Genomic DNA, 18,625 nt, shown 5'->3' on the forward strand with positions numbered 1-18,625 from the left:
CGAAGGTAGACTGACTACCGAGCCCTTTTGTAGGGCTAAGGAGACAACTCCCTGGGAGGAGCTTACAGGTGGGGCCCGGAGTGGATCAGGCCATGGGCTCTTTAAATCTCCAGAGAAGATGCAGTCCCGCCCCTAGGAGAAAGCTGGGCAGGACACTGGACTGCGGCCATGATGTCGCTGTAGCAGAGGAGCAGGGGAAGCCAGAGAAGGGCCGTAGGCAGGCCCCGACATGGAGTGGCAGCGTCCTGCCACTGAGGCAGGCTGAGGAGCAGCTTCCTGCTGCCGGAACCCCAGCACAGCTCCTGCCGTGCCGGCAAGATGGCAGCCGGGCCGTAAGGATCCACGGCGTCGACGACTCCAGACGCGAAGAAGAAGAGTCATTTGGGCAGTCCAGGAGCAACTCCTGCCGTGGGGAAGGCCCCGGCTTCTGCAGCCTCCGAGTCGCGAAGGTAAGAGGTGGCTCATGGCTCTAGCCACGGGCCGCCTCACAACATTATCGCTTAGATATCTAGTCCCCAGGGGCTGGAAACTGTGGCACAAGTGTGCTGCGAGCGGGACACTCCCAGTCCCACCCTACTTAGGGAAGCTTTGGTATATCCCAGAGTCTGGACTGATCTGGGTACATACAGGGAAAGGAAAATTGGTCCTTACCTGCTAATTTTCATTCCTGTAGTACCACAGATCAGTCCAGCGTCCCGCCCTTGATTAACAAAGTGTATTGGGAGAGTCCGCTCGATCTGTCTGTCTGTTTTTGCAGTATGGTCTATGAAGAAGCACAGATTTTGTTGAACCCATACAGGCTTTTGGTGGGAGGGCGTTTGTTGCGGTCACGCCTTGTGGCTACATATTCCGTGGTGAATGTGTGCGGGAAAGCCCTAGGAAGGATGTAAAGGCGTGATCGCTTGCTCCTGTGTGAGTGTGAGCCCCTGGTCCATGAGATAACTCAGAGAGGAGCCCCAAGATACTCCGAGGATAGGAAAGCAAGTGCAAGCTTGGACACAGTTCGAACTCATGAAGAATGGAACTGGGACAGGGGCTCCTGGTCTGGAGAGCTAAGAGTCAGATTTCATAGAAGAAGAGGATTCCTGGAACTTGGACTAGATGAGGACTCCTGGACATGGATGAAGAAGAGGTGTACTCTTGAAGACGAAGACGAGATGAGACTCTTGATGATGTAGAGGGACACTCTTGGGTACGAGGAAGAGACAAGGCTCTTGGAGTAGAGGAGAGACGAGGCTCTTGAAGTTAGGGAGTGCTATCCCTCAAGGCACTCTACACAGCCCAAGGACTAGTCGCGGACCACCTTGTCCACTGCGCGCCCTACACAACCTGGAGGCTGGTCGCAGACCATGCTAGGAACGGGAGAAGCACCAGACGGAGAGGAGTCGGGCAAAATCCAACAGAGAGATTCCAATCTATCAAGCATAGACTGATTGGAGTCCGGGGAACGCCAAGATCTGCTGACGTGTTCTCCAGGATAAAGAGGTGTAGTGAAGAGAGAGAGGGCAGTATCTCAGAGAAGCCATCTTGACATCAGGGAACCTAGACATCTGAAGAGATGGACGACAGCAGGAATGGGCCTCTGCTTAGGATAGGATCAGGAAGTCTTTGTAGAAGAAGAAGACGGACGAACATCTGGATGAAGGATGTCGGGACACCAGGACATCTGAGACTCAGAACAGGCAGACTACAGGACGTCAGGACATTGAGACATCGGAGATCAGAGACATCTACGAATAGACGAGGGATCCCAAGGCTTGTGGAAGGAAAGCCTGAGACTGGAACATATCTCAAGGAAGGTTGACGACAGGGAAGACCTGAACGTTGGATGAAGACATCACGAAGAAGACATCACAAATAGAGAAGACTTGAAGACGAAGTCTTCTGGACAGGAGCTTGAAGATAACCACGTTGGAACAGTGGAACTCCGAGGATGGAACTCTCTGGAGGATGTTGATCCTGGAGGGTGTTACGCCATCTGAAGGCACTGAAGGAATGAAGCAGCGCCTTTTTATAGGGCAGGAGCAGGAAGAGCCCTGAAGACGTCATCTGGGACGGCTGAAGAGGAACTTCCTGTGCTGTCCGTTTATAAGAAGAGAAAAGCCGGGCGGCCAGCCCCTAGAGGGAGCCCTGGAGCACAGGGGGCGGAGCCAAGGCCTGCAGCAATGCTGAGAAGCAAGGAGGAAGGCCGGAGGCAGTGTTGGCGGCTCCCTGCCGAGAAGAAGGCTCGGCAGCAGCACTCAGGCCGCGGAGGAGGAGAATCCCCGCAGGGGATTCCCTTGACAAAGAAACACTCTGGCGGCTGCGTTCCCCTGCCGCAAAGAGAGGGGAATTCCCCAGCGAGGAGAGTTCCCTCGATGAGGCATCGGCAGCACGGCTCCGGCCGTGCAGGAGGGAGGAGAGACAGCTGGTGGTTCACACAGCTGCAAAGAGAAGGGCAGCGCGGCTCGGTGGCAGTCCGGGCCGCGAGATGGAGGTAAGGCCCTGTCTGCGGAGCAGCCATAGGCAGGGGCGTAACAGCATATTGTTGTTGCCTGTTTTATGGTTATCCTCTTCCCCCTGCTCTTTTTAGGGGAGTAAGAATAGTTAATTCTTCTTTATATTTCTGGCTTGGATACAGATTAATACTGAGGGACTGCAGATGGCACCTTGTCTTCTGGCAGAGGCAGTAAAACTTTCTCTGACTCCATCTGCTGGAGGAGAGGCAAAACCCAGTAGTCTGGGCCAATCTGTTGTACTACAGCAACGAAAATTAGCAGGTAAGAACCAATTTTCCTTTAAATATCTGTATGCAAATGCAAGAAGTCTGATTAGTAAGACTGGAGAGTTAGAATGCATGGCATTGTTCAAAGATGTAGATTTGAAAGGTATCGCAAGACATGATGTAAGGAGGATAGCCAATGGGACACTGATAGCAAGGTACAAATTATATTGATGTGACAGGGCAGATCGAATTAGTGGTGGGGTATGTAAAGGATGGACTAGAGTCAAATAGGATAAAAGTCCTGCAGGAAGTAAAAGGCACTGTGGGATAATTATGGATAGAAATTCTATATGTGACAGGCAAGAGAATAGCAATGAGTATATACTACCATCCACCTGGCCAAGATGAAGATATAAACTGTGAAATGCCAGTAGAAATTAGAAAAGCAAATAAATTTGGCAGCACAATAATAATGGAAGATATCAGTTACCCCAGTATTGATTGTATAAATGTCTCCTTGGGATTTTCTAGAGAAATTAAGTTTCTTGATGCCGTAAATGATTGTTCCTGGAGCAGCTGGTCTTAGAACCAACAAGAGGGAGAGTTACTTTAGATCTAGTCATCAGTAGAGCTCACAGCCTGGTGTAAGAGGTTTATATGGTGGGTTTACTTAGCTATAGTGATTAAAAGGCAATCAAATTTAACATAATCAATGGAGGAAGATCATTAACTAAAACTACTGTAGTAATATATAACTTTGAAAAGGGAGACTATGATAAATGAGGAAATTAGTGACAAAAGGTAAAAATAAAAGGAATAGTTGCAAAGATTATGTTTGTATGACGAACGGACATTGTTTAAAAACACCATCTTGGAAGCCCAGATAACATGTATTCCATGCATTAAAAAAGACTGAAGGAAGACCAAAAGACTGCCAGCAGGTTTTAATGGTGAAGTGAAAAAGGCAAAAGGACATCTTTCAAAAAACATAAAGTGGACCCAAATGAAGAAAATAGACAAGAGCTTAAGTATTGATAAGTTACATGAAAAAACAGTAGTAAGACAATCCAAGAAACAATTTGAGAAGAAAGTTGCCATAGAGGCAAAAATATAAAAAATTAAATTAAAAAATGTTTTTGAATACATTCAAAGCATAAAGTCTATGAGGGAATCAGTTGGATATTAGGAGGTCCATATTTAGACACAGTCTGGATACAAAGTTAGCCAGATAAACTTGTCCGGCTAACTTTGCAGGCATATTCAATAGTGCAGCCACACTAGTGAATATAGCCAGCTATCTTACGGCCGATACAGTACAGTGCGCTCCAGCGGAACGCACTGTTAACCCGCAATTGGACGTGCGTTTTCGATGTGCTAGCATTACCCCTTATTCAGTAAGGGGTCGAAAACGCGCGTCCAACCCCCCCGAACCTAATTGCGCCCTCAACATGCAAATGCATGTTGATGGCCCTATTAGGTATTCCCACGCGATTCAGAAAGGAAAATGTGCAGCCAAGCCACACATTTTACTTTCAGAAATTAGCGCCTACCTTTGGGTAGGCGCTAATTTCTCCGGGCACCGGGAAAGTGCACAGAAAAGCATTAAAAACTGCTTTTCTGTGCACCCTCCGACTTAATATCATGGCGATATTAAGTCGGAGGTCCCGAAAGTTACAAAAAGTAAAAAAAAAAAAAAAAATTGAAGTCAGCCCGCGGCTCGCGGGTTGAAAACCGGACGCTCAATTTCGCCGGACTCTGGTTTCCGAACCCGTGGCTGTCAGCGGGTTTGAGAACCGATGCCGGCAAAATTGAGTGTTGACTGTGAAACCCGCTGACAGCCGCCGCTCCTGTCCAAAAAGAGGTGCTAGGGACGCGCTAGTGTCCCTAGCGCCTCTTTTTACCTATTTTTACCGCCAGACCTAATTTGAATACAGAATCATGCGCACAGGAGAATGGCCTGTGTGCGTGCTGGGAGAGCGGGTGTTCGCCCGCTCGCCTGCGGACTTTACTGTATCGGCCCGTTATTTAATTAGCTGGCTAACTTTAGGAGAGCTCTTTGACTCAACCAGACTTAGCCAGCTAAGTCATCCGGCTAAATCTGAATATCGGAATTAGCCAGTTAATTTAGCCAGCTAACTCAGCTCCTTCCAGTTACGCCCCTGGACCACCCTTATCTGGCTAAATTCTAGCCTCCTAACTTATTAGCTGACTAGAATTTAGCCAGATAAGGGCGGAATATAGCTGGGTAAACCATTTAGATAGATAACTGTTGCATTATCCATCTAAATGGCTTTTGAATATGGACCTCTAAATGACTGAGGAGTAAAAGTACTCAAGAAGGTCAAGGAATTAACAGAAAAACCTGAATGAATTCTTTGTCTCAGTCTTTATTAAGGAGGATATTGGGAACATATCCACTCCAGAAACATTCTTTGAATGTGATGATTCTGAGCTACTAAAGCAAACCTCTGTGATAATAGAAGATGTAATAGATCGTGTGTGACCATGCTTCGCCAGTCACTAATATTCCCCAAAGATTTTCTAACTAGGGATAGAAGGAGGGGTGTTGTATTTTAGAATTCCTCCCATTGCTATAACCCCACCTTTTTGGGGGTATGGCATCTAGGGTATATAATCCCCTGAAGCCTGCTCAATGCTTTAGTGGTGAAGGCGACAGAGGAAGAGATAGGAGTCACTGCTAGAGATTCTTCAAGGATATCAAAGCAAGGGGGAAGGAGAAGCTGAAGAGTTGGTGAGGAAAGCAGTTGACGATTCCCCCAGGATTTCAGCTTAGGGGAAAGAAATCCCTTCAGGATTTCAGTCACTGTTGAGAAGTTTGAATCCACCCAGGATTTTGAGGAAGAATAGTGGTATTTGAGATTCTTCACAGGGTCTCAGGAGAAGATTGACTAATACTTTTTGGGTGAGCCTCAGCTCATCACTTTCCATATTTGGACCTTGATGGATTTATGAATATGATTTTTGGATGTTGAACTTGACCAATCTGAAGGGAAAGGTGTACCCCCAGTATCCCAAAAGACTGGGGCAAAAATCTTGTTTCCTGAGCAACCTGAAGAAGCAAGGATAAGAAGAAATTGAGCTATTTTTGAGATAAGGACTCAAGTAACCCCTATTGAGAATTTTCCCAGTTGAGAAAGAAGTTTAAGAATTTGACCAAAGTACAGTTTTGGATGCTGTTGTACTTGGGGACTATTACCTCGTAGTTTTTTATCTGGGAATTTTCTTCCACTTTTTGACTGATTTTATGCTGGAACCCCGTTCCAGTTCTCCAACATTACAGGGTGAGAATTTTTTCTACATGGATAATGGTGCAAGGGAAGTGAGAAGAGAACTAACACCTAAGATGGACAAATTGAGAATAATATTCATTGCCATCATATTTTTATGCTGTTTTTGATTTTTGGTATTGTGGCCTGGGTCATCCTTTTTAAGTTACAATAAAGACTATTTCATTTGAACACCTAATACAGAAGCAAGAGTGTTTTGGGGTTTTGTTTTTTTTTTTTACCAGTTCAGCCCTTTTTGCCCTACTAGGGGATGGAGGGATCCCTTTGTTCCTCTGGGTTTCTCCTTATTGTTCTGATTTTGACTTCCCAGCTATTGTTCTTCACTATTTGGCACCTTCTGGAGAATTTTGATTTAATTGTGAAATTGTCACAGAGGTGGTGATAGACAACACTAGGGGCCCTGGAAGAGAAATCTTCCTCCCCGCCCAGATCTGAACCCGGACCCATATCACCCCTAGTCTAGGATAAAGTGCCAAAACGGGGAAATGGCTACACATGCATATGGAAATGCACAAGAAGAAAAGTAATAAAGAAAACAGGAGCTTAAACTGTTGTATAGGATATTGATTGCATCTTGGTTCAAGCTTTCATGTGTCATAATTTTTAATGTATCTCTATTAATTAAATATTTGTTTCCATCCTTACTCTATTAATTAAATGTTTGTTTCCATCCTTACTATCTCTTTCAGTGTGATCCATATGTCCGCGTTGCAGTAGGGAAGAATGTGATAGATGATAGGGAGCATTACCAGCCTGTTACTCTGGACCCTGTCTTTGGCATGTAAGTCACATGACTAGAAATATTCTTGGGAGGAAGTACATGTGAATCTCAGGATCACTGTCTTCTGGAGCTTTGTGTGTCACCAACTGTCATGTAATGCCTTAGTGCTGCCCCTAAAACCCACTCCTTGTTAACTCTGAGGACAATCAGAGGCTCCTAGCAAGCACTGCTCCGGCCCACCTGTCTGTGCACGTGCCCCTACACTGGCAACCTCCTACCCACTGCAATTCTCACCTAGGTCACTCTGGATCTGGTGCTGAACAACCAATGATAACGCAAGCTGCTGACTTCCCGACCAGTGACTATAAAGATTGTTACAACGTTACATCTTTTGTGGAGACCGGGGCATATGCATTCCAAGCCTCACTTTGGGGTATCCAGCAAGTTAAACTCTTTAGTCCTGGCTACCAGAAACTGCAGAGCACTGCAGGAGTAAAGCTGTTATCCACCTATCAGTTCAAGGATTGCAAGGGAAAGGAGGTCTTACTGGGGAAACAAGAAAGTCTCATTGCAAAATAAGATATCTCATCAGGCACAGAGATACCTATTTCATCAAACCTATCCAGGATGACTGAGGTTCAGAAGTGGATGGATAATGGAATGCTGTATGATGCGATGACTGCTGCCCTTCTCTCTCTCTCTCTCCCCAAGATGCTTGGAGTTATGGAGGTATGTGGGAGAGAGGATAGATAGCAGGACATTGCATGATGTAGTGATGGCTAATGCTTCCCTCTCCCTCCTAGAATATTTGAGATAGTGCTAGTTCTATATGTTGTAGTGACCTCTGCTTCTCCTGCTCTCTCTCTACCCAAGATGATTGAGATGGGGAGGGAGGAAGCCAAATAGTGGCATGCCGTACAGCGCAATGACTGGTGCTTCCCCCTTTCTTTTTGTTTGAGGGTGTGGATAGTGCAACAATGTTTGGTGTGTTTACTGCTGAGTGTTCCAGATGGAGTAGTTGTATATGATACTGTATATTATTGTAACTGCTGCCTCTTCCTTTCTATCTCCTGCATGTTTGAGATGGGGGTGGACAGTGTGACACTTAAGCTAGTGTTGACTGCTGCCTCGTCCTCTTTCTCCAGGATGTTAAGACAAATGTATGGTCTGTTGCAATGACTGCTGCCTTGCTTGGTTTCTGTATCTAGGATGTTTGAGATGAGCTGCATCATCCCTCAGGAGAAGGACTTGAAGGTTTCTCTGTATGATTTTGACCTCCTGTCACCTGATGAGAAGATTGGAGAGACTGTGATAGATCTAGAGAATCGTCTCTTGTCACAGTTTGGAGCCAACTGTGGACTGCCCCAGACTTATTGCATGTGAGTGACCGAGGAGGGTCTATGGAGCAGAATACTGTAAATTCTCTCAGCTAGAGGTGGAAGCCAAGATAAGGGACCTATTTTTTTTGTACTGTATGCCCCTCTTGGATTTGTGGCCTTCAAAGGATAGCAAAGCCTATCAATTCTCATCCTTCTGACCCTTCTAGCTACAGATTCATCTCATCTTCAGCTTCTCTCTTCTGAGTACCGTTCTTATCCCTCTGACTCTGCCCATCCCAGTGCAAAAATGATGCAAGCTGTCACAGTAGATAAGGCTACAGAAATTTTCTGTAACTTTCCAGATCTTCTCTCGCTATTCTCAGCTACCTGTCTTCTGTCCTTATCTTGTAGGGAAGCTTGAATTGAGAGTACTAGGTACTGTTTCTTGTCTTCCTGTCATCACTTATTTATTTCAATGTTTTTATAAAACCTCCTTCCCAGCCCAATTATAGGACTGCCCAAAGTGGTACACCAAAATAATACAATACAATTTCCTTAAAATATAATAAATATAAAACATACACAAACATCAAACCAACCTTACTCACTCTCCCTAATTTCAAGGCATCCCGCACACCACCCCTCCTATCATCTTCTTAGATCCCAAGCATTTCCCGTGATATATCCATCCCTCCTACCATCTTCTTATGACCTTAAGCACTACCCTGATATATCCAACCCTCCTACCATCTTCATATGACCCTAAGCACTACCCTGATATATCCAACCCTCCTACCATCTTCTTATGACCCTAAGCACTACCCGTGATATATCTAACCCTCCTACCATTTTCTTATGACCCTAAGACTACCCATAATGTATCCAGCCCTCCTACCATTTTCTTATGACCCTAAGACTACCCATGATGTATCCAGCCCTCCTACCATTTTCTTATGACCCTAAGCACTACCCGTGATATATCTAACCCTCCTACCATTTTCTTATGACCCTAAGCACCACCCGTGATATATATAACCCTCCTACCATTTTCTTATTACCCTACATACCACCCGTGATATATCCAACCCTCCTACCATCTTCTTATGACCCTAACCACTACCCATGATATATATTCAACTTTTTTCCTTTCCCCAGATGACAGGTGCTTCCTTTCCTGTCTGACTTCCATTGGCAATTTGTTCCATAAGACAAGAGCCACCACCATTGTTTGTTTATTATGTGCTGTTCCAACTATCAAGCTCAAAGCGAATTACAACAAGTTTAGATTTACAGCAGTGTTTGTAGGCATTTCTGATATAGGCAAATTAGATAATGTATCGGGGTGACAATAAAGTAAGTTGCAATAGGTGTAACAGGATAACATTTGGGAAATCATAAGGAGGTAAAGATATCAGTAGAAAACATAGAGAGCCTTTTAATTTAATTTACAATTTATAGACCTCTTTTCTAGGGGAAACTCTTGTTCAAGGCAGTTTACAAAAAGATAATCACCCCATGCGTATCCCACACAACCACTCTCACATTTCCATTACAATTCAACAGGTTAGCACTTGAATTCAACCAAAATAAAAGATAATAACTGTTAAGCTTGACAGTCTGCGGGCTATTCCCGCAGACCACCACTCTCACATCTACCCCAGTCCTGGCGCAGTGAGGGCTCCCTGATGCATCATGATGACATCAGTGGCTGGGACGCCATCACTTGACACAGCAGTATGCCGCCAGGATTCATGGCTGAGATGCTGCCGCCAGTTCCTGATGGGGCACATCCTCCTTAGGCATGCGTGTGTGTCCCTTGTCTAAAGATAAAGGGACCACATCTGAAAAAGCCCCAAGACCCTTTCTGATGAGGTCACAAGTCCGGGCTGATTCAATGCCACTTCAGCTGACTCTCCTTGCCTTGGCAATAGGTTGACTAGCTCCTGGTAGTGCTAGTTGCCTCTGCATGGTATTGGTCATTGTTCCTGAGTTCCTGGTCTTTGTTCCTGCACTCCTGGTTTTGATCCTGCGATCCTGTTCCTTGTCTTGTAAGTGTTGATCTGTATTCCTGAGTTCCTTGTCTTTTTATTCTGTGGTCAGCCTTCAGTTCTTCATCGTCTCCTTGTGGTCAGTCTTCAGTTCCTTGTCTTCAAGCCTTCAGTTTTCAGTGTCTTCCTCTGCCCGCCTGTGCTGTTTCTTGCCTCCCTGCCTGCCTCTCCATCCTGTGTTCCCGTGAACGGACCTTTGGTTTTGACTTCGACTTGATCCTCAACTGTGACTGAATTCTGCCTGCCACTGACCATAAACAGGAGCTGATGGTGATGATGGCCGATTTGAGAGAGGATATGGCCGCCTTGGGTTACCACGTATATGCTTTGGATACTCGTGTAGAAGGCCACACTGACTCCATACGCCATCTTACTGAGCAACAGAAGGTGATGCAGTCTGAACAGGAACAGATCGCTGATAAGCTCAAAGACCTGGAGAATCAGTCATGGCCCTGTAACATGCGGTTCAGGTTGGTGCCAGAAACCACCATCTATGAGGACTGTAGGTCTGTAGTAATCTCCATCTGCATGTTTTTGTTTCAATTTCAAGAGAATGGCATTTTGGAGGAAGATTTCTCTAGTGCCGAGATCAGTTTCGAATTTTTATTGACATGAAAACAAACAGGACTTGGGATGCATGGGTACTGATGCATCCACAAGTAAGACAGAGAAGTATGACAATTCAAATAAAGATCAGAGGCCCTTATCATTCCCTCTGCTCCACCCATTCCTCCCCTCCCCTGCAGCAATAAACCAAAATCAGTACTGTGTCAGTGATTAACGGAGAAGCCAAATTCAAATATCAGTATGAAATTAGTCATTCAAAATTAAACTCCTTGAGCAATGTGGTAGTGCTTGTATATAGCCTTCCCAGATCGACAGAAATTTCCGCCTTTGAAGAGGAGAAGTCCATTATGCCATATTGTCCATCTGCATCATGCAGTATAAAATGTTGCACCATGCCCAAAAGGAGGGGACCTCATGCCCTTTCCAGTAGAGGAGAATCAATCGTTTCCCAACTGCACTTGCCTTTTTTTTTTGTGTAACTGGTATTTTATTGAAACAACTGTCAGCATGGTAACTTCACAACTTGTATTCATGAAAATAAACTCTACACATTCAGAAACAGTCTAATGACCATGGTTGCTTCATTTTTGGCAACTAACGTTATGGGCAATACAAAAATTACATAAAATTACATAATATGTTCCTCTATCCGGACCACTCTATGCTGGGGACCATATAGTCAGTGGCAACATTCGGTCTTACATGTCTGATTTTAAGATGCAACCGTCCATTGTAAATAGGGGTTCCACACCTGCGAAAACCTAGGAAGCGTATGGTGTTTGCAGGTTGTCAGTTTATATAACTCGCACATCTTATCCAGCTTCAAGAGGACTGCAGTAAGTGGGGGCACTGTAGGCATTTTCCAAGTAGCTGCTATTACACATCTGGTACCCAGAATAACTTGATTCACCAATACCCCCTCGCTCCCTGAGCAGTCAACTGGTGCATTCAGTAATGCCCTTTCAGGAGTTATCTGTATAGGGAGATGGAGGACTTGCTGGATAAGAAGAGATACCTCATTCCTTAATCGCCTAACGCTGGTGCATTCCCACCACATATGAATATATGACCCCTTTTGGCCACAACCCTTCCAACATAAGTAATCTCTGCGAAGGCAGGCCTTGTGAAGCCTAGAGGGAGTGAAGTGCTATCGGAGTAATACCTTATAGCTATTTTCTGATGGTAGCGCTGATATCGAATGTCGTTTAGAATAGGCAAATATCTGATCCCATTCCTCCTCTGTCAATATTCTGCCCAAGTCCGGTTCCCAAGCTGAAATGAAAGCTGGTTTCTGGCCGGGGTCTTTCTGGAGGAGACTATAAATCTTAGAAAGTCCCCCTTTGAACCAGACAGCCTGCTCACATCAACATTCAAATTGAGATTTCCCCAAGGCTAGATCCCTTCCAATACCTTCCTGCCGAACAAAATGGCATAATTGTAGATAGGGGAATGTGGCATTGGTCCTCAACCGATGTGTTTCTCTTGTATATTCTAGTGTTAAAAGCCCTCTTGGCCTCCACACTTTCCCAAATGATATTATCCCTTTGGTTTTCCATTCCTCAAAAAGGGGCGAGTGCCATCCCGGAATAAACTTGGTGTTACGGAACAGCAACGTGCTGAAAAAATACCTCCTTTTACCCACCAAAATATGTTGCCATTGCTTCCAAGTGCGGAGGGTGGTTTGAGTGGTTGGGGGGAGGTCAACCCGCACCATCCATGTCTCTCGGGGCTGCCAAGGGAGGGCCCGGATTGACATAGCTCCTGAAATCGCTTGCTCTAAAGTAACCCAGCTTTATTGTTCTCCCTGTTTGTTCCAAGTGAGGATGGCACTTAGCTGAACAGCAGCAAAGTACCATCTCGGATGGGATACTCCCAGCCCACCCCTCAATTTGTGTCTATACATAACACTGCTCACTACCCTAGGCGACTTCCTTTTCCAAATGAATGCAAAAAGCCGTTTCTGCCAGCATTTCAAGATAGCAGTGGGTATTAGGGATGTGAATCGTTTTAGGACGATTAAAATTATCGTCCGATAATTTTAATATCGTCTTAAACCGTTATGGAACACAATACAATAGAGATTCTAACGATTTATCGTTATAAATCGTTAGAATCGTGAGCCGGCACACTAAAACCCCCTAAAACCCACCCCCGACCCTTTAAATTAAATCTCCCACCCTCCCGAACCCCCCCCCCCAATGACTTAAATAACCTGCGGGTCCAGCGGCGGTCCGGAACGGCAGCGGTCCGGAACGGGCTCCTGCTACTGAATCTTGTTGTCTTCAGCCGGCGCCATTTTCCAAAATGGCGCCGAAAAATGGCGGCGGCCATAGACGAACACGATTGGACGGCAGGAGGTCCTTCCGGACCCCCGCTGGACTTTTGGCAAGTCTTGTGGGGGTCAGGAGGCCCCCCCCAAGCTGGCCAAAAGTTCCTGGAGGTCCAGCGGGGGTCAGGGAGCGATTTCCCGCCGCGAATCGTTTTCGTACGGAAAATGGCGCCGGCAGGAGATCGACTGCAGGAGGTCGTTCAGCGAGGGTTCCGGCGCCTCGCTGAACGACCTCCTGCAGTCGATCTCCTGCCGGCGCCATTTTCCGTACGAAAACGATTCGCGGCGGGAAATCGCTCCCTGACCCCCGCTGGACCTCCAGGAACTTTTGGCCAGCTTGGGGGGGGCCTCCTGACCCCCACAAGACTTGCCAAAAGTCCAGCGGGGGTCCGGAAGGACCTCCTGCCGTCCAATCGTGTTCGTCTATGGCCGCCGCCATTTTTCGGCGCCATTTTGGAAAATGGCGCCGGCTGAAGACAACAAGATTCAGTAGCAGGAGCCCGTTCCGGACCGCTGCCGTTCCGGACCGCCGCTGGACCCGCAGGTTATTTAAGTCATTTGGGGGGGGTTCGGGAGGGTGGGGGATTTAATTTAAAGGGTCGGGGGTGGGTTTTAGGGGGTTTTAATGTGCCGGTTTTGCGATTTTACGTTTTTTTGATTTTTCACGATTTTTCACGATATTTTACCCCCCCAAACGGCAACAATACGATTCCCTCCCCCTCCCAGCCGAAATCGATCGTTAAGACGATCGAGGACACGATTCACATCCCTAGTGGGTATATGTATCAGCAAAGATTGAAAAAGGTAATTAAATATTGGAAGGATATTCATTTTTATAGAAGCTATTCTTCCTGTCCATGCTAATGAGAATTTAGCCCAATTATCCAGATCCCTGAAGACCTTGGATAACAAAGGGGGTATAATTCAAGCTAAAGAGGTCTTCTAAGTGATTCAGATTAGAATGCCCAAATACTTTATTTTCTGGGCAGCCCATTTAAATGGATACCGCTGTTTGAAAGGTGCTAATTGATCTGGCGGGACCGATATATTTAGGGCCTCAGACTTATCAAGGTTAAGGTGGAATCAGGATACAGAAATAAATTCGGTTAGCATCTCCACAACTCCAGCCAAGGATTTTTGTATCTGAGACAGGGTAAACAGGATGTCATCAGCGAAAAGTGACATCTTGTAATCAGTTCCCCCGACCTCTAAGCCTGTGACTGAGGTCTGGCTTATAATCTTAATGGCTAAGGGCTCTAAGAAAAGTGCAAACAACAACAGGGATAATGGGCACCCCTGCCTGGTCTCTCTCTGAATTGGGAAAGGGTCTGAATAGACGCCATTAATTTTAACACTTGCCTTTGGGGACTCGTATAGATTGTGTAGCCAATTCAAAAACAGAGGGCCAAAATTCATTCTTTCTAGGGTTCTAAACAAGTAGGGCCAATCGACCATTTCGAAGGCTTTCTCTGCATCCATGGAGAGCAGCACCACAGGGATCTGTTGCTGTTTTGCCCACCAAAGGAGATCTAATATCTTTCATACATTGTCTGCTGCCTTTCTACCTGGAATGAAGCCTGCCTGATTGGGGTGTATCAATTTTGTCAGTACGCTATTCAATCGATTGGCTAATATTTTGGCCAGAATTTTCAAGTCAATGTTGATCAATGATATGGGTCTGTAAGAACTGCACTTCAAAAGGTCTCGGCCAGGCTTTGCCAATATGGTGATCCCAGCGACATTACACCCTGGGAATAGAGGGGTTCCCTGGTGAAGATCATTAAACATCTCAGTTAGATGGGGGGCCAAATGATTAACAAACGTCTTGTAAAAGTGGACTGTAAATCAATCAAGCCCCGGGGCTTTATTTGTTTTAAGCTCTTTTATCACCTGCATGATTTCCACCTGGGATATTTCTTTTTCAAAAAACTGCCTTCCCTAAGATGGATTAAAATGGCCCCTTGTTAGCAGCGCATTTCGGAAGCTCCTGCTAAAGTTTCTACTTCGGTTGTTGGTTGATTTTGAATTATGCCTCCTAAGCGAAAAGGGAAAGTGAGGGTCTTTCCCTCAATACCCTCCCTCCCTGTGGGACAACGGACCATCTCTGAATGTGCTCTACTTTACTTGAAACAGGAGAAGCCATTCCCCATTGATGAGCCTAGCAAGGAAGCCTCTGTCTCACTTGGGGAGCTTTCATTGAGCCCTCCTATGCTAAAGTCTCCAAAGATACAAATGATTGAAAACCAGCTTAAAGACATGCAAAAAGTTCAGTTGAGATTGAACTGCTCTCAACAGGAAAACAGAGTTGATGGAAAATCGTTTAAGATGACTTAATTTAAGATTATTACATTTTCCCAGGATAGTAGGTAAACTACCAAGAGTTACTCTTAGTAGATATTTGAGCGAGACTCTACAAATTTCCTTGGATAATATAACATCCTTTAATAAGGTTTATTTTTTGCCTTTTTCTCGCTCAAGAGATAATATGAAACACAACCAACTAGATCTGGGGAACTTAACTGATCTGCTGGAATCATCTACCACAGAGATTGTGGAGAGAGCCACTTTGTTAATCTCATTTATTTATGAGCAAGATATGGGTTTGATTATGAGGATTTATTTTCAGAATATGGGGGGGGTCAACTTCATGGGCCAATTTGTTCAGATCTTCCCTGATCTGGCAAAGGTCACACAGGAGAAGAGGAAAGGATTTGGATTCAAGCGTCCATCTTATTCCACGGTTCTAGCCCCCCCCTCCCCGCACCCGCCTTTTTAATGAACAAACAAGGTCCAGATCCCCGGACCAACAATGGAGGAATGCAGTCAAATAGTAACACCTTCAGAGACAAGGGGATTGAAATGCCCAAGAGGTCTGCAACATAGCTTGCAATGCGACCCCAAAATCACTTAATAGGAGGATATGACCAGAAGGAATGAGACAGAGTACCAATTGCCATGTGGCATTTCTCACAGGATGCAGAATCAGATATTTTAGAGTGAAACATAATTTGCTGAGAAATATATGCTCTCCGAAGGAATTTGTACTGCATTTTTCAATAATACATGTTAGGAGATATAGTCGATACATGTTTGAAACAGGAGTGAAGAATAGATGGAATGATCGTAAACACTCCGTCTTTGTTCCACCATTCTGCCAATTCAGGACAGGTATCAGTTCTCGTGGTTTTTTTAAAACCTTTGTAACAGGTGGACAAAGACAGGTTGCGATTTTTCAAATAAGAACAAAGCATCCAAGGAATGAAAGACGGCTGGTTGTAAAGAGTCTGGAGGTAGGGATTTAACATAATGTTGTTGCTGAACTTTGACCAAAAGTTGTTAGCAAAACTCTTAGCAGACCGATTGGCTGATATCTTACCCTCCCTAATTAGGCCGGGACAAGTGGGCTTTGTCCGGAAACGCTATGCCCTTACTAACATTAGACTTGTTTTGACAGCTATGGCACTTTGCAGCAGCAAGGAAGAACCCTATCATGTGGTAAGCTTTGATGCTGAAAAAGCATTCGATAGGGCAGAATGGGGATATTTATTTCACCTTTTACATTATATGGGGATAGAGGGGCTTTTTTTGACGCAGTTCAATTGCTTTACCATGATCCGACCGCGACTATCATTGCTAATAGATCGCAGTCAGAAGCCTTTTCCATCACTAGTCAGTCAAAAAAGCAAACAGAATGTTAGGAATTATTAGAAAGGGAATGGTGAATAAAACAGAAAATATCATAATGCCTCTGTATCGCTCCATTGTGAGACCACACCTTGAATACTGTGTATAATTCTGGTTGCCACATCTCAAAAAAGATATAGTTGCGATGGAGAAGGTACAGAGAAAGGCGACCAAAATGATAAATGGGATGGAACAGCTCCCCTATGAGGAAAGACTAAAGAGGTAAGGATTTTCAGCTTGGAGAAGAGATGGCTGTGGGGGATATGATAGAGGTGTTTAAAATCATGAGAGGTCTAGAACGGGTAGATGTGAATCGGTTATTTACTCTTTCGGATAATAGAAAGACTAGGGGGCACTCCATAAAGTTAGCATGGGGCACATTTAAAACTAATCGGAGAAAGTTCTTTTTTACTCAATGCACAATTAAACTCTGGAATTTGTTGCCAGAGGATGTGGTTAGTGCAGTTAGTATAGCTGTGTTTAAAAAAGGATTGGATAAGTTCTTGGAGAAGTCCATTACCTGCTATTAAGTTCACTTAGAGAATAGCCACTGCCATTAGCAATGGTAACATGGAATAGACTTAGTTTTTGGGTACTTGCCAGGTTCTTATGGACTGGATTGGCCACTGTTGGAAACAGGATGCTGGGCTTGATGGACCCTTGGTCTGACCCAGTATGGCATGTTCGTATGTTCTTATGTTCTTACTAGAGGGACCCGACAGGGTTGCCCTCTTTCTCCCCTTCTCTTCTTTTAACTTTGGAACCCCTTCTTCTGTTTATTCAATCTGCTAATATGATGAGGGGTATATGGCTTCATAAGGAATCATGCTACTGGCTTTTCTGGTCTTGGATTCCTCTGCTCCTCATGCAAGAGAGCTGAAGCTTTTGGATGTCTGGCATGCATTGTTAAGATATTTGAAAGTCACTGAGTTTCATACATCGGATCACCTTTTCGTTCTCTGGAATGACTCCAAAGAAGGGGTGTCAAGTGTCCAAACCTACGATTGAACATTGGCTCAAACAGGCGATTGGTTCTGCATATATCTCTATGGATCAGCTGGTGCCTGAAGGTTTGAGGGTCATTCAATGCATTCACAGGCAGCCTCTTGCCACAAGAGATTTGTAGGGCAGCAACTTGGAAGTTGCTGCACAGTTTCACCAGACACTATCGCTTGGATGCCGAGGCTCCAACAGCTGCATCTTTTGGTGAGCGCGTACTGCGAGCGGGACTCTCCAGGTCCCACCCAGTTTAGTGGGCTTAGGTGCATACCAGGAGTCTGGACTGATCTGGGTACATACTAGAAAGGAAAATTGGTTCAGATCAGTCCAGAGACTCACCCATGGAAAGAAGGGGAGAGTCAACTGCTCGTTCTGTAGGTAGTATGTAATGTAGAGTTATTAGCAGTTCTCTATGCTGTTTTTGTTTTACAATATTCTCAGAGTTTTTTTCCAGTGTGTTACAGCGTCACCATCTCCTGTTCATTGGGGAGGGAGTAGGCTGTTAAATGTTGTGTTCCGTGGCCGCGGACGACTGCGACCGCATCCCCCTACCTGACCTGGACAGGCAGGCCGCCGCGGCAGCGTCAGATAAGTCACGGGAAGCCGAGGCCTGTAGTCCCCGCGAGCTGGCACGACTATCCGCGATGGTCACCAGGCTTGGGAGCCGTCCCTGCTCCCTCCTCGCAGCGTCGGGCAGCTTCCCCCGCGGGCTGGGAATCCAAGATGGCCACCGCCATCCTTAGGCACGAGGCCGCGCCTCCCCACTAGATTTAAAAGGACCTCGTCCCTTTAAGTGCCTGCACCTGTGTTTAATGAGCCAGAGCAGAAGAAGTATATAAGGAGACTTCCTCTGCTCATTCCTTGACTTTGCAACGTCCTTCCAGCGTTGTTTGAGTCTGCTTGCTTCGGTGAGTCTTCTTGTGCTTCGGATCCTTGCTTCTTGGTT

At 45.5% G+C, this 18,625-nt stretch overlaps 1 protein-coding gene across 1 annotated transcript in view; it reads left to right on the forward strand.

Annotated features, from left to right (window-relative positions):
- The window catches only part of FER1L5 (fer-1 like family member 5), a 495,517-nt gene that overhangs the window by 397,926 nt on the left and 78,966 nt on the right, over window positions 1-18,625 (forward strand). Inside the window, exons 51-52 of the mRNA XM_029603280.1 lie at window positions 6,702-6,793; window positions 7,942-8,112. Of these exons, the coding sequence (XP_029459140.1) occupies window positions 6,702-6,793; window positions 7,942-8,112 (263 nt within the window). The remainder of the gene's footprint in view (window positions 1-6,701; window positions 6,794-7,941; window positions 8,113-18,625) is intronic.

Source organism: Rhinatrema bivittatum, chromosome 5 (assembly GCF_901001135.1).
Source record: "Rhinatrema bivittatum chromosome 5, aRhiBiv1.1, whole genome shotgun sequence".
In the NCBI taxonomy this organism is placed as follows: Eukaryota; Metazoa; Chordata; class Amphibia; order Gymnophiona; family Rhinatrematidae; genus Rhinatrema; species Rhinatrema bivittatum.